Here is a 22,995-nt window from a genome sequence, read left to right on the forward strand (position 1 = left end):
CAGCTTCTCTCCCTCCCCTACATCTCAAGACCTAACCCCAGGATACAAAACAGACACACACACTCAGTGAAGGTCAAAGATCTTTAAATAAGGAGCAGGTGACAATAAATACTGTACAGGGGAGGGAGTGAGCGAGCCGGTCCAGACCTGTGGTTTCAGCCTCGAGACTCCAAGGACCTGCAAGGAGAGGGAAGAGAGAGGAGCCAGGCTCAGGGGAGGGGACCTGGGAGGCCTGGGAGAGAGCCAGGACTGGGGTTCCAGAGCCAAGGGCCCAGGGAAGTGGGTTGAGGGGTTCCAAAGAAGGTAGGTAGCAGATCTTGGGCTGGCAGTAAGCTGAGTCTCCAAGAATTTTAGCTAGACCAGCTTGGGGTGAAAAGCCTGGGCCAGGGGTCAGAATCCCTGGGAGAGGAGCCAGCAAGGTTCTAGGAGTCTTTGGCCTGATTCAGGGGTCTGAGGATAAGGGAGGCAGTGGAGGCCCCAGGGGAATAGTGACAAAGGGCTCACGAGTAGCTTTGGTGCTGCTGGCGCCGGCGGGCAGAGCGCATCTTCTCAAAGCGGGCCTCCATCTCCTCCAGCACGCGAGGCGTATAACGCACCACCAGCTTCACGGAGCCCTGGGCCGCCTTCAGCAGCTCTACCGCCTTCTCATGCTGCTCACCCTCAACGCTCTGGGGGGCAGTACACAGACAGCCAGGCCTGGGGCCCACTGCCCTCACCCAGGGCCCACCCGGGAAACGGGACTGACTGTTGGAGACCTGGTACCAGCCCTGGGTGCGAAAACCTCATGTCCCCACGGGGTATCATTAACTCTTGGCTCCGTGTCCAAACCTTCCAGGTCCCCATATCGAGGAAAAGGCCCATATGCTCCGTAAGTCACCGAGTCAGACCACCAGGCCCATCTCCATTCCCGACCCGCCCCCCTCCACAATCTGCTAACTCCCAGCCACATCCCTCCTGCCCTGAGGCCATCTTCTATGTCCTTAACATTCTGGCCCCAGCTCAGGCCTGGTCCTCTCCCCAGCGGATTCTCACTCTAGCCTCCTCCCTGGCCTTCTGACTTCTCTTCTCTCCCCTCAGTCCGTCCCCCACAGTCCCAAAGGGGTCTTTCTATACCTCCAAGCTGAGCTACATCTATCCTGCTCACAGCCCTGCCATGGGACTTTGTCCCAGCTTCTCAGGCTGGTACTCAGGCCTGTGAGGTTGGCCGCACTAGTGGGCCCAGTCCGTCAGAATCCAGCCCTTTCTTTTCATCCCAGAAGAGTGTCACAGACCCTACCTACAACCCCTCAGCCAGTAACACCTTTCTCCACCTTATATGCCTGGAGAACTCCTGTTCATCCTTCAAAACCCAACTCGGATGTTCCTTCCTATGCAAAAACTTCCTTCATCTACCCTGGTCCGGTGCCACATCTGGGCTCTCACAATGTTTTGTGCTTCCTCATTATAATCTCCTCGGATTAGGACTACATCACTCAGAATCTCTCTTTCTCATCGGAGGCGGAGTTCTTGAAGGTAAGAGCTGAGGCCAGCTTTTCTCAGGGTCTACAGCAGTGCCCAGCACAGGGCCGGAGACAGGCGGTGCTCAACCAGTGTGTGTTGAATAAATGTCAAAAATAGGGACAGACAGTGACCCCCAGCCCTGCCTCACCCTCCCACTCACCACACCATTCACCGACAGAAGTTGGTCCCCACGCTTGAGGCCTCCGTGGCGGTCAGCCACGCCCCCAGGAATGACGCGGGAGATGTAGATGGGCGAGTTCTGCTCCTTGCCCCCCATGATGTTGAAGCCCAGGCCCTCATCCGTCTTGGGCAGCTCCACTACTCTGGGGTGTGCGTGGCCCTCGCTGGCCGTGAAGGCGGCCACTGTGGCCTGGGAGAGAGAAAGCGTCCAGAGGTGAGGGCCCCTCCATGGACGACATACGAATTGGGTTGGGGGGATCCATGCTGTGGAGAGCAACTGAGGCCAGGTCACGTTCCCCAAGCACGAGGCACCTGTCAGTTCAACACGAGGTCACTCCACGACGACTGGACGCCCCTTTTGGTTCACCTTGGATGGGTCAGACATGCCAAACTGAAAGTCTCCATTTGGTGCGAGTGTGTCTTAAATACTCAACACTTGCCAATCTCACTTTTTAACAGAGAAAAACAAGGCCTGGAAGGAGCTGAAAGCCTCCAGGAAGCAGCAAGAAATAGCATCTAACTGTAGTTTAATCAGATTTCAGTACTTATTGCTATCTTATTGTTTTCACTGGGTATTTATGGTTATCTTCTAGGCAGGTGCGTGGTACATTTCAATTTGTAGTGGCTAAGGATACATTTCTTTATATGACATTTAAGTTAAAATGTGAGATTACTTAAAATAAATTATAAGTAAGTAATAGTACGAGTGGTGTAGAGATTTGACAAAAAGCACAGAGGAGGAACCAAGAATGCCTGACATCAGGAAGATACTGAGCTAGTTCCGGGGATCCCATGAGCGATGGGGTGGGAGGTGCCTACCTTGGCTGTGGCGTGGGCCCGGATCTCAGCGCTGCCAGTGATGTCCAGCGTGTCATAGAGCTGCTCATACACCTGGTGAGGGTGCAGCATCAGGGAGCCACCAGACCCCCCGCTCCTGCCTTCAACACAGGCCTGCAGACCCTCCCACCCAAGGATGCGTCCCGCCCCCGCAAGCCGGAGCCAGAGGCAACTACAACTCCCAAAGAACCCCGGAGTTGACACGCGGGCATCCCAGGCGGGCCGCCCCGGGCCCTGCTGGGAGGCGTAGTCCCGAGGCTCGGGGTGACCAGGAGGACGGCGGCTGCCGGCCGGTCCCCGGCGCCGCGCGGGGCTCACCTCCCGGATGGCAGAGCAGAAGCGGCTCTGCAGGACGCGCTGGAGGGCCTGCAGCTTCTGCGGGGGCAGCTCCCCGCTGCGCTGGAGCCGCTCGAGGAGCTCCACCGCTCGGGACACGTCTGCGGGGCGGGGGCGGGCGCGGACACACAGAGAGACACCGAGACGCAGGGAGCATCGAGAGACGCGGCCAGAGACCGAGTAAGGGCGAGCACAGACAGACCCGGGGGAGGACAGCCGCAGAGTCGCCGGTGGCGAGGGAGAGACTGCGGCCGGCTGGGCGCCCTGCGGCCCCGGAATCCCCATACGCACCCAGGCAGGGATGAGCGGCGGGCGCCCCTCCCCGGCCCGTTCGCCCACGGACCCTCCCACACCCACAGAACATCCCGGCTCGCGGCGCCCCGCCCACCCGCGCCCGGGCCTTGCGGGGGAGGGGCGGGAATCCGGGCTCGGGTGGGCAGGGCCCCCCGGCGCGCTTACCCCGCTCTAGCCCCAGCGGCTCCACCAGCGCAGCCATGTCGGCGCCACTGCTGCGAGCCGCCAGACCGCCGGGGCGCAGGCGAGGGGGGCGGGCCTGCGCGTGGCCCCGCCCCAGGCGACGGGCGCCCCCTGCGGAGGCGCGGCCCCGCGTGCGCCCCGCTCCCCGCAGCCGGCCGCCGCCGGTCCACCTGCTGCGGCACCCTCGCCCCCAGCGTCTGTCCTGTTTGTGATCCTATTCTAGCCTCTCTGCAGCTCTTTCCATCTGTCTGTCCTCCCAGCCACACCTGTCTGTCCCTTCTCTATCCCTTCTTTCCACGTTCACTGGACAAACGTGTTAAACATCTGGGCCCAAGACGATGGACACGATGGCGAGCAGGGCACAGTGCCTCACGGAGCTTAGCCTCTGGTGGAGGGGGGCAGACGACCAGCTTACAACTGTGGTCAGAATTGGGAGTGGGGAGGTCATGACCTAAGAGGGACATCGACATGGAGTCCTTAGAGGTACAATCGTCAAAACATGGGGGCAAGGATCACTTTCTAGGCAGAGAGTCTACATAGCTGGACAGGAGAGTAGGTATTGGGGTGACTTGTGAAGAAGGTGAAAACGTGGGCAGGATGCAGTTTATGCTTGGACTTGTGAGTTGACACACACAAGTTGGACTTTGGACTTCATGGTAATTCCAAAGAATAAAATGTGATATTCAAATGTGTATCTGAAGATCGCTATGGCCATCATGTGGCCACTAGACTGGATGTGAGTGGAGACAGGGGACTGATCAGAAGGCTGTCCGAGCGTCTGTGATGGCTGGGACCAGGGCAGAGGCATGGAGGATAGGTGGACAGATATGAAAATGTGTGGATGTTCAGTGATCAACTGCATACGAGGACCAGGAGGTAGAGAGGGGGTATTAACGTGCTTGTGGGGCCTTTTGCTTGGTCTAGGCCGGAGATAGTGGACACTTCAAATCTGAATATCCGAGTAGCCTGTAAGCAGGGATCCCCAATCCCTGGGCCATGGACTGGTACCAGTCTGTGGCCTATTAGGAACTGGGCCACACAGCAGGAGGTGAGTGGCAAGCGAAGCTTCACCTGTATCTGCAGCTGCTCCCCAGCACCAACATCACCGCCTCAGCTCCGCCTCAGATCATCAGGCATTGCATTCTCATAGGAGCACTGGCCCCTGGTGCCAAAAAGGTTGGGGACCGCTGCTGTAAAGTATCCAAAGCTTGCAAGCAGTTTCGAGAATTTAGACAAAGATGGTAAATAAAACCATAGAAGTGGACAAGAATGCTGGGGACGAGACCATAGAATGAAGAGGACCTGAGGCCGAGTCCTCAAAATTCCTAGCACTTAAGTCAGGAAGAGGACAAAGAATGGCCAGAAAAGGAAGCAATCAGGTGAGTGAAACTAAAGAAATCTGCTAGTTACTTCTGTACCTAAGGAACATGCTTTCTCAACTTATCAATTTTAGTTGTAATTATTACATATTGATTTTCTGCTTACAACCCCTCCCCTTCCCATGGTAGTTTCACGGTACCAGTTTTCAGATCGATCGATGAAGTGCTCACATCACGTCTAAGTACTTTCTGAGTGGTGTGCTGTGATTACATTTCCTTTCTTGAACAGCTTTTTTCCCTGTGATTTCTATTTTTGTTCCTTTCATCACATTCTCGACTTTTCCATCACAACAGGTATCTTACTGAGTCTTTTTGTTTATCCTCAAACACTCCTTGGCAGTCAGTCCTCTGACCCCCATCTGGTCCAAGTGCTCTCTAGAAACTGCCATCCTGGGACTTCACTGCTTTGCGGAGCTGGGTCGTTTTAAATCCCTCCTTCTGGTCAAATGTATTCTGTTAACATCCTAAAAAGATTGAGATTTCTCTTACGTTCATCTTAATTCTTTCATTTCCCTCACACTTCTAGTCTAACAGGTATGTTGAGGTTATCTAGTATCTAAGCAACTATCAAATAACCTACTAAATTCTTAATGTTGTTTCCCAGTTTTAAAAATTGTTAAGATTCCAGATCTGTTAAAATTCTCCATTTTCCCCCTTATTTAGTGAACATATTATTTTAATTTATGCTAACTCCAGCAGAATCATGCCTGGGCCTGCTTCTATTGCCTATTTTTTCTCTTGGTTTTCAGTAATTCAAGTCCCTTTTTAACACCCCTGATGATTTTGAGTGGATGCTGAGCATTGTGTACTAACAATGGAAGAGGTTCTGAATATCTTTCGCAGGTTTTCTTCCGGCAGGCAGATCACCTAAAACCTGACGAGGTTTCCCTTGCGGCCCTATTCCAATATCATGGTACTCTGGGGTCTCAAGCACAGCCACTCCACCTTGGCAGGCCTTGAACCCCAACCCATCTCCCCCAGAACTACATGGCTGCTGAGAACTCTGCTCAGGTCATTAGCCCCCGTACTGCTTTGGGTCTTGCAATAACGAGCAGCTTTGGAGCTGGCCAGCTCCTGAAAGAAAGATGTTATGTAGGTGAGGGCTCAATGCCCAATGTGAGAACTTTACCAGGTCCCAGCTGTCTGGTGCAACCTCTGTGAACCCAGCCCTGTGGAAGACTGCAACCTTCTGAGTCTAGTCCTCCATGTTAAATTGGCAAATGTCAATATAAAATTCACCTGTGTACTTGCCTTTTCTTAGGGATCAGACCCCCTCAAGTCTCACCGACATTGTTTACCCCTGAATGTCTTTCACAAGTTGTTTATATATCTTGTCCAATCTTTAAATGAGCTATTCTTCATGGCCAATTCCAGAAGCCTAGTTGCAACATGTCGAGTATTTATGAAAATATGCCTATTTATCCGGTGGTCTCCTGTTGCAGGAAATGCCCGCGATCTTTGGCTGTGTGTTTATAAACACCAGGCACTCAGAAAGCATACTGGGATCCTTCTGTACAGTCATGTGACAGAATACTGCTGGGCTATCAGGCCATGTGCCTCGAGGCTGGGAAACTTCTAAAAGACCAAAGCAGATCCTGGCTGGTCTACTCTAGGCAGCCAACGCCCAGCTCCCAGGCACCCTGAGCGCTGACACAAAGGACTGTTGCGTTCAAATTCCACCTCGTCTCCCCGCCTTGTTGTACCTGGAGTTTCAGCCTTGAGCCTCTCCTGGGGGGTCCTGCAAGGCTCTCTGGCTCCCTTTTCAAGGGGTCACCAGACTGGTCTTCTCACCACCACCTTAATCTTTTATCCAGACATGAGCCGAAACCTCCGCTGCTCATGGAAGCTCTTCTGTTTCTTGTTATTCCTCCGCTACCATTGGGAAGCATGGAACAGAAAGACAGGGAAGCTGCTGTCGTCAGCTGCAGGCCCTTTTCCATCCTGGCCCTGTGAGGCGTTCCTGCTCTTCCCAGCCTTCTCATCCTTCTGTCCTGTTCTCGTTTCTTCACCCTGTTTCCTGCTCTCCAACTCAAACGACAGCTACCCTTTCCCACATTCACAGTTGCAGCTTCCACTGAGGAATCTGATAAAGACCCTCCACTGCAGCCAAGTTAGGAGTCTGGACAGCCCGCAATGCGTGGAAGAGGTTTAAACAAGGCAGGGGGAGCCAGACCAACACTAAGGGGTCAAGGACCCACACAATGGCCTTCCTCGCCCCATTTAAACAGTTCCGGTATACCTGGGTACCCCCAGCCTTAGGTTCTAGGCACACCCCGAAACACACACCAAAGTAGGGTCATCCGAGTCAGGTGATAACTTTCCAGGGAAGACCTTAACAACGGTGAAGAAGAAACCAAGGTGCCCAACATCAACAGGAAATTAATTTTATTTTTAAATCCAAGGGGCCAGAACAAATAAGGAGACTCCTACCCTTGGCTGGCAAACTTAGGTGATGGCCAATGTTGGGGAAGAGGAGGGCAGCAAGGGGCTGGTTAGGAACACGTCCAAACAACAGGTGAGAGGCCCTCTTCACTCTGGCGCAGCCTCCATCAAATACCCGTTCTCTGGAGCAAGGTACCCATCGCCTCCCTCGGACTCCATGTACATGTCTCGGCCGTCGTTGCCCAGACCCTCCAGCCCGTTGTCCTGGCCGCCACCACCCCCGCCTCGGGCCTCATCCCTGCCCCGCTCCCCACCCCGCTCCCCCCGCTTGTGCTCCCGATCCCGGTCTCGGTCCCGGTCCCGGCGCCGCTCCCGCTCACTCCGGTGGCTCCGACGTCGTTCCCGGTCACGATCCCGGCCCTTCTCCTCGGGGCCGTCAGGGCCATCAGGACCCAGCTCCCCAGGAGGCCCATCGTCAGGAGGCGCGTCGCCAGCCTCAGAGGGCTCCGCCATGTCGCCGCCGCCTCCACTGCCACGCAGCTCCTCCTTGCGCTCGCGCTCCCGTCGTGCCCGCTCCCGGCTTCGGCTGCTTCGCCGCTTCCGGTCCCGGTCCTTGTCCTTGCTGCGTTCCCTGGAGCGCCGCCGCTCGTCCTTGTCGCGACTCCGGGAGCGCCGCCGCCGGTCCCGAGAGCGGGAGCGTCGCCGTTCTCGCTCCTTGTCCCGTTCGCGGCTCCTCTCCCTGCGCTCCCGCTCCCGGTCCCGGTCCCGGTCCCTGTGGGGAAGCGGGGAGGGGCCCGGCCTGGATGAGGTGGGCAGAGGTGTGTGGCAGGGCTCCCCCAGGTGACCGCCCCCTTCCCAGGAAGCTGGGTGCCCGACCTCACCTCTCATCGTAGCGGGAGGTGTCATCCCGACCAGAATGCCGGATGTTCACATCAGCCCCACCTCTTCTGGTGCCGCCCAGGCCACCTCCTGGGGGAGGGGCAGACAGACAGAGGGTCAGCCGGGCCTGGACCGCAGGAGGGGAAACCAGAAGCATCCAAGAGCAAAGGGCAAGACGCCATCTCTGCTGGTGACCATGGGGCCAAGTACTGTGAGGACACTTTGCCTGCACTCTCTTAACGTGACCACCGTGCTTTTGAGATCAGATGACTCCCAAAGTGCTAGCCAGGAAACACGTGTCACTAGGCCCCAAAGCTCATGTCCTTAACCACTGTGCACTGCACAGTCTCCTCGCAAATCGTCCCTCCAAGTCACCCTCGTCCTCACCCGAGGCCACAGCCATCTCGCTAACTGAAACCGTGCTCCGCCGCAAAGCCTGACGGCCTCCCGCTGCCCGGAGCCCCAGCTCATCAAGCAGCGACCAGAGCCTGCAAGGGCGGGCCTCTGCCGGCTCGCAGACCACGGGCTCCCGTTCTCCGCGTTCTGGACACTTCTCAAACTCCTCGCACTCTCCATCTCTGTCCTGCTCGTTTTGGGGGCTGATCGCCTTTCCCCGGAATCCACCTTTCTCGTCTCGCTCACGCCTGCGCACCCCTCACACGGTAACCCAAACACCGCCTCCTCAGGAAGCCGTCCCTGACCGACCGAGTCAAAAGCCATTCTCCACTGTGTCCTCAGAGGCCGCACACATTCCCCCCAGAACGTCGGCTGCAGTCTTGACTTCCACACGCGCACGCTGCTTCGCAGCCGCGTCTCCCAGCAGCCTGCGATGCGCCGTGGCGGGCGGGACGTATGGCTTTGCTCACTGTAACCAGCGCGGGGTACAGCAGCACGCAGGACACGAAGGTCTGTGTGCAGCAGGCAAATGACGGGCTAAACAACCCCACGGAGCAGCGGACAGGCCACTTTTTCACATGGGGAAACAAACTCAAGATAAGGTCACTTGCCCCTGGTGACCTGGCAAAGAAAGTGCAGAGTTGGGACAAGACTCCCAGCTGACTCCACACACTCTCCTGCAGCTCAGTGCCTGGAAGAAAACTGCAGAGTGGCAGGCTGGGGCTCCGGGTGACGTGAGGGCGGCAAAGGAAGAGGCTGCCCGGGTAGCAGAGACACTCAAACAGAGACGGGCGCTTGACCAGGCGTCTGCAATGTCACAGGCACGGAGTGGAACAGCAGAACAGAGGAGGGTTTTCCATTTTCAAGTGATGACCCAGCAGTGGATCTTGTCAATATGGATTGCGACCAATGTATTAAAAACAAAACGACAGAATGCGGTATGAAGTACTAGCACATGCTGCCCTTGAAAAAGGTAATTACTGCTTAGTGAAACTTTTGTATGCATTTTTGCATACAAAAGCTGGGTCAAGATCACCATCAAAAAGTTTGAATGCCAACCAAACTAGAAGATTCTGGGATTCTAGGACTCTACGACGACAGGAAATAGATTCTGAAGAACCCGCTCCACTCAGAGAAACCAGAGCGCAAGAACGAACCTGTCTATCAAGTTCAGAGACTCGGCAGATGAGTGTGTGACGTTCCCAGCACAGGATTTTAAGAGTGAGAAAAGCGGGCTGGGAGGCAGGATTAAGAGCAGAGGGTGTTGGAACCACCTGGGGTGTCTGCCCGGGGTCTGAGAGCTGTCACTCACTCTCACAGGAGTCGGTCCTCAAGAGGCATGTTTGGATGGCAGGACCTCAGCACCAGGTCCAGGCCCAACGCTGTGCCAATCAGATCCACCGACCCCGAATCGCACAAAGACTCATTCAGGACTAGGTATAGAGCAGGGGGCTGTGGAGCACCACAGTGGGCCTGTGCAAGGAGACGCAGAAGAGACCGTCTGCATGGCCAGCAAACAAGACAGAAGGAAGCGGCAGAGATGCTAGAGGTGGCTCTTGACAGCTTTAAGGTCTGGCTACTAGGTCCTCCTGAGGCCGACTGGCATCGCATGTCTCTGGGCTCCAAAAGACACCCAGAAGTCTATACTGAGAAAACTCTTATACTTTAAGAAACTCAAATGAATTTCTGATACTTGTAACCAAATACACCTTGATTAAGAGAGTCAATGACAATTAGAGATGGGGGGACCGAATGTAGGCGGCTCTGAGGGTAGAGGCTGCCTATTATATGTTGCTCTTAACTAGAAACCTGGTACACAGCTAGTGATCAAAGGCATTTGCTGAATCAATGAACGAATAAATGTACAAAAGCAAAGTGTAAGCAGATGAGAATGACGTTTACAAGACCCACCAAGTGCTACTGGCCAAGCTGGGAAATTGATGTTGACCTCGGTAAACTCTGAGGTCATTCCCAGTTTCCAGGGTGAAGAAAATGAGGCAGGAAGAGGGAAAAGCCACCAGCTAGTAAGTAGCAAGCTGGCATTTGGTCCCAGTATCAGGCCAGGGCTCCTGCCTGTACTGGGTAACCCAGAACTAGAAGACAGATGCAAACGACACGTGAGGAAGAAAAGTGATGAGCTGGAGAGGGCGGGAGGGAAGATGTGAAAAGTGATGAGCTGGAGAGGGCGGGAGGGGGGAGTGAGGAACGGAAGACAGAAAGCAGCAGAGGATGCAGAAGGAGGTGAGGATGAAGCCACCAAGCGCGCGACCCTCGGAGCCCAGCGTGGGCAGGATGTGCTCACCCAGTCGCCGGGGCCTCCAGCCCTTCACGGTCCGGCCCCTCTCCACGTCCACGAGGACTCTCCTGCCATCGATCTTCTTGCCATCTGCGTGCTTGTAAGCGGCTGCAACAGATGTGGGGAGGGGGAGGGGAGGAGTCCCCAGAGGGTGCGCTAGTCAGGACAGGGGCCAGCTCCGCAGCACCCAAACCCCACACATCCCCATCAAGGCACTGGCACTCACGCACACACGCCCACCAGACAGCCAGGCAACTGATGGCCAGACCAACCCTCTACCAGCCAGGGAGGGGCCTGCTCCATCTCAGCACCTGCTTTTTTGTCACCCCCAATCACTATTAGGGGGTCAAGACCACCCCAAACTGACAACCCCTGGCTCCCAGGCCCTTCCTACTCCCAATCGACAGAGCAGCCCCCTCCCGCGAAGGTGGCCAAAGTCGCTGCAAAGAAACCGGAGGTTAACTTAAGTCTGGACTCTGCTGCAGGGGAGGGCTCCTCCACAACCCCAGGCATGCACCCTAAAACATAACGCTGGGGGAGGAGGCCCAGCTGGGCCACTCCGCACCCCAGTTCACACCGGTTTTTTCTGTTATTTTCTTTGGGGGGGCGGTGAGGGTGAGCATAGGGTAAACAGACATCAGAACAGAAAATGAATCAGAACGGGTGGGAGAAATCTTTAGGAGATGGCAGGGAGCGGAAGGGCAGGTTATGGTGCTCCCAGGAGGCCTGGAGGGGCCCCCTACAGCAGGCGGGGGAGAAGGGAAGTGGAAGGAGGCATGGGAGACGTGCGGTGCTGCTAAAAATTCCTGCCTTACCTGAGACGACCGACTCTGCCACCCAACCCCGGGCCCCGTCCCCTCTCTCCCTCCACACCCCCAGCTCAACACGCGCTGGGCAGCCAGCCCCAGCCTGAGCCTCTCAGGAAGGGTGAGTGGAGGGGGAGATGCAGGGAGAAGTATGTTCCCGCTCTTGAGCGGGGCACAGAGGATGGCAGGCCTAGTGCCCTGGCCTGTCTCACATGGGGGCTGTTGGGAAGGCCAAAAAAGTCCGTTTCCCTCCCCCAGCCCTAGCCTAGGGGGTTGTCCTCGACCAACCACAATACCCTGCCCCGCCCCAGCCCGCTCCCCCCCAAATAACAACCAGAGGAAGAGAAAAAGGTGCCATTTACCGATGCCGGCCTTGCGGGTGTCCAAACCGAGCGGGATGGGGGGGGCTTGGCAACTCCTGGGGGCCTGGCGAGGAGGCGGGCTTCCCGGGGGGGGGACACGGGACCGCTTACCTGGAGCCCCCAAGCTTACCTGAGCACGCGCACAGACCCCACACCCACCACCACAGGGTCAGCTAAAGCTACAGGGCAGGGCAATGGGGGTTCTAGGGAACCACGGAAAGGGAGAAGAACCACATCTCCTGCACCACCTGGAGACAGGCAGAGGAAGTGGTGGACCCCAAAGAAACCTCATGGAGGCTTTGAAGGAGGGGGAGACAAGGATTAACGTCAAGTCTAGAAGTTGGAAAACTCTGGACCTATCTTGTTTGAATTTAAAAAGAAGGCTGGGGAGGCCTTGGCAACCCTGTCCGCCCTCGCCTTTCCCCGAGTCCACGCCACACTAGGCACACGCCCCGCCCCCCTCAGCACATGGAATGACTTCTCCAGCTCGAACTCCATACTCCCTCCCACCGCCTGCTTCAGCCCAGAGGCTGGCACACAAGCGGACAGCCTCGGGGGTCCAGGAGATGGAGTGCTGTCCACGATCTGAGAAGGGGCCGCTTGGCCCCTGAACCCAGAGGATAGTCAGGGAAGAAATTTTAAGGACCGGGAACAGTCAAGCAAAGGAACCCTGCTCTGGTTCAGTGTCCCAAACCCCGGCAGAGGCCCAACCCCGGAGTAACAGCAAAGAAAACGTGTACCGTGTGTACTGCTAGGCCTCTCTCTCTTTCTTTCTCTCTCTCTCTCTCCCTCTCTTAGGTCTCCAGACAGTGGAAGAATCTTAAGTGAACCCTCCAGCACCTTCAGCTGTTTGCAGCCTGCTGCTTACCCCGCCCACACCCCGATCCTTGATCCCATGCACTCTGGAGAGCGGCCAGGCACCACAGCCCCTCGGGGGCCTCGACCACAAGGCAGAAGGAGCGGGGCAACGCACCCCAAATCTAGCAACCAAAACAATTCTCCAGGGCCACCAGTGACGGCCCCACGGAAGATGTGGGGGAAGGGTGCAAAGGGCTCCACATGGAGCCCTGGCCCTAATGCACCCGCTCTGCAGTATGCCCACCACCTCGCCGCTGACACCACGAAGCCAGGTAGGTCGGGTTAGGTAGGGCCCAAGTGGAGAGGCCCACTGCATTTCCCGTCAGGGTTTGTCCTTCCCCTCGTGGGATCAGCAGGATTATCAGGGATCAGAAGGGACAAAGGACACCCAAAAAAGGAAAGGGTTCTGGGTGCGGGGAGGCTGAGGGGTGACTAGGGATGGGAGAAGGGACACCTCGCTGCTCCTGAGCTGCCTGGCTAAGCTGGGCTGGTGTGCGGTGCTGAGTGATCTTACCCATGATACAAACCCTTATACCAACCATACACTGAGGTGTTGTAAGGGGAGCGTAAGCATCAGCTGCAAGCCAGCTGCGTGGTGGCTGCAGTGACAATAAGAACAGTCAATTAATACGGCGGCCCCTGGACACGCCGCAGCCATGCCCGCCCCCACCCACCCATCCCTGCCCATGTGGATGCCGCCGCAGCCTCAAAGGGGGCTTTGGAGTTGTGGGGACAGGCGCTGAACACGCCTACCAGCCCACTGCCCACTGAGGAACAGGGTGGGGGGCCAGGGGTGGGGAGGCGGAGGGTCGGGTGGCCCAGCACTGCTGGGGGAAGAGAGAACTGGTTCAAAGGCCAGTCTTGATTCCAACTTGGCTGCCCCCAACTCCGGTGGGGTGATGGGGAGAGGCTCCCCCAAAATCCGACCCCTCCCCCCACCTCTAGCTGGCCCCACCCAGTTCCCTCCTTGCCCGAGGTTCAACGTGTGACACTTACCTCCCCAGGTTCACACACACACACACACGTTGTGGGGGATTTTGGTTTTTGTTTTTAAAAAACACGTATACAAAAAAAAAAAAAGATATATCAGAAACAGAGGGAGAAGAGACATCGCTAATGTCAGGATTGGCAGGGTGGGAGGTGGGGACAGACGACGGGAAGGGGCTGGGGCAGCAGAGAAGAGAGAGGGTCAGAGGGCAGGGCTCAGGCGGGAGGTACTCACAGTGCATGTCCCGCTCGTGTTCGTACTCGATGAAGGCGTAGCCCCGGGGCTTCCCTGACCGCTTGCTGTAGACCATGTGTATCTGGGGTGTAGCGGACAGAAGTTAGTCTGACACAAGGAACCCTCATCCCATCAACCGCACAGCCTGCGTGCCAGGCCTGGGCTGGGCGATGCCAACAACAGATGCCTCAGACCCACCGTCCTTCAAGAGCCCAGAGTGACTGATGCTGTAACAGTGCTAGGCTGAGCGGTTCACGTGCATGGTGAACTCACGACTGCCCAGAGCATTCAAGTGACTTTTAAAAGAAAACACGTCATTTAAACGTAAAGCCTTGTGCTGACACAGGAGCTGGCACATGTTTCCTGCTCTGAAGACCAGTCTCTGTCGCAGCTACCCAACCCAGCCTCACAAATAGCGGCCAAGCAACAGTAAACAAATGGGTCTGGCTGAACACCTATGACACTTATTTACCAAGAGCTGAGCGTGCAGTTTGCCAACCCCTGCTCTAAGTCGACAACAAGCAGTCATCAATTCCTTATTTCTTTTCTCCTTCTTTAACCCGTCCCCCCAACTTCTAACCCTGACCTATGGATGTTACTGTTTCCCCTTAAGAACCCGATCTCTGAAAGCAGGGCGCCTACTCCCACACTCGGGGCATGCACCCAGGGCCTGGTGAACCCGGCGTACTAGGGGGGCCTGGCACAACTGGGGTACGGCCCATGGCTCCACCTGAGGCATGAACCCAGGACCTTGTCCATGTAAAGCAGATGTACTAACCACTACACTATGGACCCACCCCGCAGTCATCACTTCTTAACTGTACTTCTGCCACCCAAAGCTGGCGGCGGGGAAGTGCAGTCAGGATGTGAGTTGGGCCACGGACTCCAAGGCCCTGGAATGATGCGCTGCGTCCTCCGGGCAGGGACGGCCTTCTCCCTCCCTCCATGCGCCTCCAATTCAGAGACTCCCGCCCCAGTCCACTCACTCTTTTAATGGGTCCATACACCTCAAACTCTCTTCGGAGCTTGGATTCTGTCGTGTCATAGTTCTACGAGAAAGAGATACAGAGTTAAGGAGGAGAAGTGAGTTGTCCCAAAGCCCTCAGAACATTCCAGGGGCCTAGCCTATTTTCCTCCATCCCACACCCAGGCTCTCAGCAGCCTGGGCTCCAGATTCCTTTCCTCTGGGGTTCCAAGGCTTGGGACTCACCACTCTAGCCACAAAGAGAGTCTTGAAAGCATCGCCCTGAGCATTGGGATCATTGTGAGGGTCCCCTGTGTAGAAAGAGAATTAGTAAGTAGAAAGTATCAACACTCCCATGTAACCAGACACAGACAAATGAGCAGAGGCCTATTAGAAAAAAACTGTCAGTGACCTGGAGACCTCAGCACACCTGAGCCCCGGGTTCCCTTAAGCTCAGCAGCCTTAATCCAAGTGGCCAACTGGTGGTGGGGGTGGTAGTGGGGGGTGGCGGGTGAAGAATAAGGCTGACTTGTTCAAGAGAACAAGATGGGGGAGAGCAAACTGCCACCTGAGACCCACATACCCTAAGGCCCCATCCCTCCCAGCACTGAGTAACAGCCCAACTGGGCATCTCTGGACAGGAAGCCGATCCTCTCAGATGCTGAGATCCCTCTCACCAGAAGGGCCACACTGCCACCCACTGGCAGAGCCAGCAACTGCAGCCCGTGGGGAAACCTGGTACCAAGCAACCCTCCAGGGAGGAGCAGGAACCTAGGAGAGTCCTAGCCCAGCTTTCTTCCCCTCGCCCTGCGGCCTCAGGGGGCGGACCCAGGGCTGGTGCTGGAGCTCACCAAAGGCCTATCAGATTCGTCCTCCCAGCCTTACTGCCACAAGGCCACTGAGGAATAACCATCTCCACAGACAGGAGCCAGAGTCTACTACAAAACCAACTGCATGGGTGATTCTGATGGGTCAGGCTTGGGAAGAAGTCCTTTTCACCAAGTATGGTGGCCCAAAGACACACATTGGCCCTTGATGCCTGCCAAGGCCCCAACTCTGCCCAGCACAGAGATAGTGCTTATTCTATGATAAAGGCTACTCTCAGGGGAACTTGGAATCTGAGGAAAATAATAATAGTAATACTGAACATACATACGGTCCAGACATAGTGCCGAGACTGAATATTATGCACCATCATTTCGCAAATGGAAACAACACAAACCATGAGGCATGGAAGAGGGGGGAGCGTGGGAGCAGCAGAGACCAAGCCCAACTTTATATCCCAGCTTCGCCTCACAGCCCAGGCGTTCTTCCAACTTGCAGGCCCCAAAGCTGAACCCATGGGCACTAGCTTCTCGGGAAGTTTTGGGAGTTGCAGAAGCTAGAGAAATTAAGTCACAGATATTTCCTGTGAAGAAATACAAACTAATACCAAGTGACTTTAGGGAATTTCTTAAAAAGCCGAAGACTGAGCCCAAATTTAAGGGACTAACTACCTAGGAACTGATGGCAGTCTCTGAAGACAACTCCATTCCTATGCCTGGCCCCCTCAGTTCCTCACCACACCTCACCCGCTAGGTTGTAATTTTCTGTGCCCAGGTCTCAGTCTGCACTGGGTCACTCTCATCTATCCATCCAGCAGGTATTTGTTAAGCACCTGTATATGCCTGGAACTGTCCTACATGTTGGGGATTCAACAGAGAACGAGATGAGAAAGACCCCGAACCTCCTGGAGCTCGTATGCTGACGGAGGGGGCTGACAGCAAACGGAGGACAAGGAAACCATCTACTTCTATCAAGTGATGTCAGAGACAGAGAAAGGAGTTTCGACAGGACGGTGGGGAAAGGCCTGAGATGGTAACATCTGACCAAAGACCCGATGTGTGACAGCGGCAAAGGGAATACAACTTGCCAACACCAGGCAATAGGTGGCCTAACAGGTGCGGCAGGAACAGGAGAGTGAGACCACCCATCACTGCCTGGGGAGGCAGATGAAGGCCAAACAGCCGAGAGCTGAGCTTCTTGACAGACGGCCTAACGGTGCCCAGCAGCCAAAAGGGCCACAGGCGCACGGTGAGTCCCTGCAGTTCCAGCCTACCCAACGGGTCCAGGAGTCTGACTAAAGGTAAAAGCTAGTACAGGCGAGCTAACGGTACCTACATAAGTGAACACATCAGATAAAAGGTGGCAAAGAAGTTGGGGGTCAGTGCGCCAGTCGGCGTGCACACGTGACCACCCACACACCACTGCACTCCATTCTGCTGGCAACGCTCCCCTTGGGAAATCCTTGGTTGTAGGAATTCTCTTTGAGCAGGGGCTCAAAGGACTGGACTGAGGAGTTGGAAAACCTCATCAAGCTCTTAGATGGCAGAAAAAGTAGCTCAGAACCCCTCACTCTTGGCAAGCATACTCGGCCTCAGCAAGTCACCGCTTCCTTCATCAAGTGCTTAGCAAGGGTCCAGGCCCTTCGAATGGTAGCTCTTGTGACGAGGCACAGTAAGCTTCTACAGTTGGGGACAGAGGCTCTCAGGGGCAGAAGAACCCTACTGTACTGGACCCATTCTTCGTTTCTTTTTTATTACAGAGATCAAACACTTGAAGTGAAGAACAGTATAACAAACTCCTACGAACCAGCTTCGGTTATCAATACGTGGCCATGCTGGTTTCCGCTCTACCCGCCACTCTGCCAGAGTATTTTAAACCAAACCCCAGATACACCACTTTCATCTCTAACACAGACTTGTTAAAAAAACATAACACAGTACTGTCACGACACCTTAAAAAGTTAACATTAATTCCTTGACCCAAGACCCAGTGTCGAGACGTCAACTGTTTCAAAACTGGACTGTTATAGTTAAATCAGGATCCAAACAAGCTCTGCACTTATCATTTGGTTGATAGGTCTTTTGACTCTTGAATCCACGTGGCCCATTCCTTGTCCCTTTTTTGTCATTTGTTAAAAAAACTGAGTCGCAAGTTTGTCCTATACAATTTCCCCCATTCCGAACGTGGCTGACTGCATCCTCGTCGTGTCCTTTACCATGCCAGGATCCCATTCTTAAAGTATGGAAAACAACGTCCAAGGGGAGAAGTGACTTACCCAAGGTCATGCAGCTCTAAGTGGCAGAGGCAGGATTCAAGCTCACGTGGCTCAGACTACGAGGCCTAGGCCCTAAGAGCTGACCTGAAAGACTCCCCAAGGCAACTGCTGCCAACAATTCTGTGTGCCACGTCGTGCAGGAGCTGGGTCAACAATGGTGAGCAAATCCCATCCAAACTCTGCCCTCTTGAAGTACTTGTGAACCAATGGTGCAGACAGGTTACTTATCAGTGAATCCCCCTGCAGACTGCAGGGGCCAACTTGCAAACCTCGGGGCTTTCAGAGTATAAGGGGACTCGACCTGAGCAAGGCAGTCAGAAAAGGCTTCTTTAGGAGTGACAGCTGAACTGAGATAAGGGCTGTTACACATAAACCAAGGTATCCCTGACACCCCAGGCGGGAACAGCCTGGGCAAAGACCCAATGACCGGAGACCATGTGGCAAGGATGAGGCATGAGAAGAGGCCGGTGTGGCTAAAGCAGGAGAGGCGGGGAGCATGATGTATGACGGGTCTGGAACAGTGGGCAGGGGACTATGGTCTTTGTGCTCAGCAAAAGGAAGCTGTTAGCAGAGAAAGGGACATTCAGAGTTGCACTTAAAAAAGACCCACAGGACTTGGCGGGGACAAAGATAGAAGTAAAGCAGTTAGATTGTCACTGCGCATCCAAACGAGAGACCTGAGTGGTGGACACAGAAAAAAAGTCAGTCTGTGACATTTAAAGAGTAACAGACATGGGTCTTGGTGACAACCTGGGAAAAGGGGGAAAAGGTGTTAAAAACAAACTGGGTGGCAAAAACTGAGGTCTTGCAAAGCCGGAAGGCCATGTCCCAGGGAAGAAATCCAACGACCAGGTTGATGGGAGAGGAAATCCTGCTTGTGCTTTGGACACTGATTCTGAAATGCCTTTGAGGCCTCGGAGGAAGGCAGCTTCAGTGAGAGCAGGTCTCAGAGAGCTCTCAGCTACATGCTCAGGTATTTAGATGTCAGAGATTTACATTTACATTAGCACCCCAAGAAAATGTGCCATTCCAGGGAATAAGGTTCAGAGTGAAGTGATTCACCATGGCCTCAGGGCTGTAGGAGGAAACCCCCCGTTTTCTAACTGGGAGGCCCTTGCTCTAACAACAAAGGCCCGTGTGAGGTGGTGAAATCCAGTGCATGGCTACTATGTACCAATTCCCCCTGTACCCGGAAGAGATGAAACATCCCCAACCCAAGAATCGGGGTGTTCAGGGGGAGCCGGGACTGCCTTACTTGCCGGGACTTCACTGCTTTAGCTTGTGATACCCAGCTGGGCAGTGGCAGCCCCTGCAAGACCGCCCCCTGCAGTATGCAGCCCGAGGTACCAGGGCTCTCCCTTCCTGCCAACTCTTACTCCACACTCGCCCGCTGAACTGCCTAAAGCGAACACTGTGCTTGGCAAACAGTGGGGGCCAAAACGTGAACCACCCATTTTCCCAAAACAGGGTCCTGGGGTTGACCTGGGGGAGAGAAACACGAGAGAGTTTAAAAAAGAAAATACAAAAGAAAGAAAAAGAGACTTACACATTTTTAGCTCTGTCTCCACTTCCTGCTGTCGCCGCTCAATCTTTTCCCGTCTCTGTCAGGAGAAAGACAGACAAATGAATGCAGATCCAGATGCCCTGACATCAAAGAACATTCTAAAGAAAGTGGCAAAAAAAAGACAGGCCCAGGAGGCAAAAATTACATACCTTTCTCTCCATGCGTTCCTCCCGAGTTTCTGCTCGTGTTGGAGGAGGGGCATCTCGAGGATCCTGGGAACAAGAAGAGAGGTGACAGGGTGGGAAGGACTAGGGGAAATGGCAAACGACGCCCATCCAAGACATAATGAGCATCTCAGCCATACACTCCCACCACACACAGACGCAAGCAAGCAAATAACAAGGACACTTTCCAGGCCAGTGGAGGCACGGGAGTGGTGAAGATCAAAGCACGGTCCATGGACCAATGCCGTCGGCAAACTGTGACAAGAGAAGTACAGAGATCAGGAGTAAGCAGTATCCAGAAGCTTCTACAGCAATGTGACAAAGGAGTCTTTATGCTCATAAAACCTAATAAAAACATGTTTTCTATCATCCAGTCTTTCTTTAAAAATGCCAGAAAAATAAAAATAATTCTTTCGTGTTTACTAAAAGCCTCAATCTACGATGGACTTGTCTCTTATCCCGGATCGGAATCAGAACTAGGCCTGACGCAAAAGGAGTTGAAAGCGCAGTGCTCAGGAGCAGACACCTGGATACCCTGTGAGGGCCAGGGCAGTCGCTGGTCGCGGGGAGCACTCATCGAAGAGTAACTGACACATGACCAGCACCACTAAAGGTGCCCCTGGCCTGCAGCCATTGCATTATTTTTAATTGGCTATTAACATTTCTCAACTACAGTTCACTGAAGGCGGCAGATCCTAGCAAAGGGTTCATCTTCTGTTACCCAACTTCTGCTCTGCGACTTTCTCCATCTCCAGATGCCATTCCCCTAGGATGCCAGAACTTTCCTTTTTCAACTTCGGGCTATATACCAGCCATTTCTCAGGTGTGCTTTGAAACACCGTAAGAGATGGACGTTGTTATCCCAATTTTAGGAATGAAAACACTGCGGCCCAGGAGCCTGAGTCGTGTATCCGCGTTTACCCAGAAGGTGCAGAGCTGAGATTCTCAAGCTCGTGGTTTTAAGCACCCTTTTGCACGGTGCTAATGTAAATACAATAACACTGATATTTGCTGACCACCAAGCCCCAAAACATACATTTTTAAATATGATAAAATAATAATTTCCCTTGCTAAAGATAAAGAAATCAATGCACTAAGAGGACGTACCATTTGTCCAAGGTCACGCAACTGATACATGGTGTGTGTACCACCAGACTTGTGCCTGAATCTTCGACTGCTACAAATTGAATTTATACAGTCCCATAAGGGATATATCGTCAACCTCATTGAAGAGAGAGAAACTGAGGATCATAAACAATCAACCACCTGCCCTGCCTAAATCATACAGCGAGAAAATGGTCAGAGACTGGACTCCCAAATCCAGAAACACTCCCAGACACCCGGAACCCAAACCACTCTAAATTTGCTCAGCAAGCTCACCTCAAATTCTCGGATGTAGGGCGCAATGCCACAGTAAGGTTGATTGTGGTGTTTCTCATGGGGCAGTTTCTCCAAGGGTGGCAGGTACGGGATGGGGTCACGGGGAGCAAAGAGGGCCAGAAGGTTGGGCGGCAGGAACTGAGTCATCTTGCCAAGTCTGAGAGCAGAAGCAAGCCAGCCTTAAGTTGGGGTGGGCGGTAGAGGTGAAGCCCGTATGATCCCTTACTCCCAAGGAAAAAAGAGAAATAGGGACAAGGTCTCGGTAAGGACACAAAACGATCCTATGTCACAGGGGAAAGTAGTAAGACCAGACTGAGAAAGCACGTTCTTGGGAGAGAGTTATTGTGTGTGGGTGGGGCAGGGCCCGTCAAGGAAACAATGACGGAACGAGGATTTCTAAGCAGAGCCTTGGAGTCCTGAGCAATGAACTGGGGGGGCCTGAGAAGTTCCCTGGGGGCTGCTGAGGAAATCGAGCGCCCCGATGAGGGCGGTCCAGCGCGGCGGCTGGTGGTCCGGCACTTGGAGAACTGGATGAGGGTAGCGGGTCTCGATCAGTAGGAGAGTCATAATTAGCAAAGCCGTCCAGCCAGGCGCTTGCAGGTACTAGAACTGGACCGCGAAAGGAATTCTGGGTAAGGGTCCGGGACGCCGCGGAGACGGGAAGAAAAAGAGGCAACACACCGCAAGGGCCTGTGGGTAAAGGACCGCGGGGGCGCCGTGGGAAGAGGGCCTAAGTGCCCAGGGGACTCTGGGTAAGGGGTGCACAAAGGTGCCGTGGCGGTGGCGTGGGAAGTGGGCCCGGCCGCGGGGAAGAGACCGGGGCCCACCGCAAGGGCTTGTGGGTAGCAGCCCCGCACCCGGGGAGGCCCCTCAGTCACACTCACCGGCCGCGCGGCGCCCTCCTCGACCTGGCGACGGTCCGGGGGCTCGCGGCGGCTGCGGCGGCCCCTCAGCAGCAGGGACTCCTGCTCTGGCTTTGACTTCAGCGGCGTCCGCGCCCGTCTGCGTCCGTCGCCCGCCCAGCGCGCGCACCAGGCCGCTTCTCAGGAGCCCGCGCGGCCTCGGCTCGCGACAGGGGCAAAAGGTGAACCGGCCTCGAATCCCTCCGCCGTCCGTACCGCGCACGCGCCGCGCGATGCCAGCACCAGCCACACACTGGGATTCGGCGCTGCCGCAGGCACTGCGCACGCGCGCGGGCACTGCCCCGCCTTTGGGCCCCTTAAACTCCTTTGCCGCGGCAGGCTAGAGCCCGCAGTGCGCACGCGCGCTTCGCAGCCAGCGGTCCCCTTCCACCTCGCGCACTGGACTCCAACCGCCTCTGTCCGCGCGACTTTTCTCAATGCTCCGCCCCTTTTCTTAACACTTCCCGGATTTGCGCGCATGCGTGAGGCGGTGTGTATTCTGTGTGCCCCTCCGCCGCCTGGCAAAAAGTCCCTATGTTAATAGCGTGATTGCTTAGGTGTCTAACCATTAAATCAATAACTGTTCACGGATCGCCTGATGTATCCTAGGCACTGTTTGGACTCTGGGACTATAACACGCGACTAAAGCAAAGTCTTTTACTCTGGGAGCTTACATCGTACTTGAGACAAAGGCATTTAAAAGAATAAACAATTTCAAATAGTGGCCTGCACGATTAAAAAAAAAAAAAAGGGCAGAGCAGGTGAATGAGCACTGAGAGGGAGGCTATTTTAGAAAGAGTGTTAATGGAAGGCTCTTCGGAAGACCTGACATCTGAACAAAGGCCCTGGAAGGGACATTTGGGTGGGGTTAATGGCTAGTGCAAAGGCCCTGATTTAGGACAATTGGCAGGAATCCCACTATGCTGCCGGTGACATTAGGGAGCTGGCAGCCATGTTGTTCAGGGCCCTGAAGACCTGTGAAGAGTTAAATATTGCATTTTAAGTTTTTTC

The 22,995-nt window shown here is 54.8% G+C and overlaps 2 protein-coding genes across 4 annotated transcripts; both read right to left on the reverse strand.

Annotated features, from left to right (window-relative positions):
• Positions 1–67: 67 nt before the first annotated feature.
• Positions 68–3,416, reverse strand: LIN7B (lin-7 homolog B, crumbs cell polarity complex component). 2 transcript variants are annotated; one of them, XM_011374562.2, is made up of 6 exons: positions 3,313–3,416; positions 2,836–2,954; positions 2,500–2,571; positions 1,661–1,870; positions 505–668; positions 68–177 (listed from the first exon to the last, which is right to left on the reverse strand). In XM_011374562.2, the coding sequence occupies exons 1-6, from the start codon at positions 3,347–3,349 to the stop codon at positions 156–158; spliced, it is 624 nt and encodes a 207-aa protein (XP_011372864.1). In that variant the 5' UTR covers positions 3,350–3,416; the 3' UTR covers positions 68–155. The 2 variants fall into 2 exon arrangements, with proteins under 2 accessions (XP_011372864.1, XP_011372863.1); XM_011374561.2 differs by lacking the exon at positions 3,313–3,416 and having other exon boundaries at positions 2,836–3,305.
• Positions 3,417–7,077: 3,661 nt separating this feature from the next.
• On the reverse strand, positions 7,078–22,184 carry SNRNP70 (small nuclear ribonucleoprotein U1 subunit 70). 2 transcript variants are annotated; one of them, XM_011374564.2, is made up of 10 exons: positions 21,967–22,184; positions 21,083–21,239; positions 19,688–19,750; positions 19,521–19,575; positions 15,121–15,185; positions 14,897–14,959; positions 13,911–13,992; positions 10,669–10,770; positions 7,973–8,060; positions 7,078–7,863 (listed from the first exon to the last, which is right to left on the reverse strand). In XM_011374564.2, exons 2-10 carry the CDS (start codon positions 21,227–21,229, stop codon positions 7,239–7,241), a joined length of 1,290 nt encoding a protein of 429 aa, XP_011372866.1. In that variant the 5' UTR covers positions 21,230–21,239; positions 21,967–22,184; the 3' UTR covers positions 7,078–7,238. The 2 variants fall into 2 exon arrangements, with proteins under 2 accessions (XP_011372866.1, XP_011372865.1); XM_011374563.2 differs by having other exon boundaries at positions 7,078–7,890; positions 21,967–22,183.
• Positions 22,185–22,995: the final 811 nt, after the last annotated feature.

The sequence above is a fragment of the Pteropus vampyrus genome, unplaced genomic scaffold, assembly GCF_000151845.1.
Source record: "Pteropus vampyrus isolate Shadow unplaced genomic scaffold, Pvam_2.0 Scaffold250, whole genome shotgun sequence".
NCBI lineage: Eukaryota > Metazoa > Chordata > Mammalia > Chiroptera > Pteropodidae > Pteropus > Pteropus vampyrus.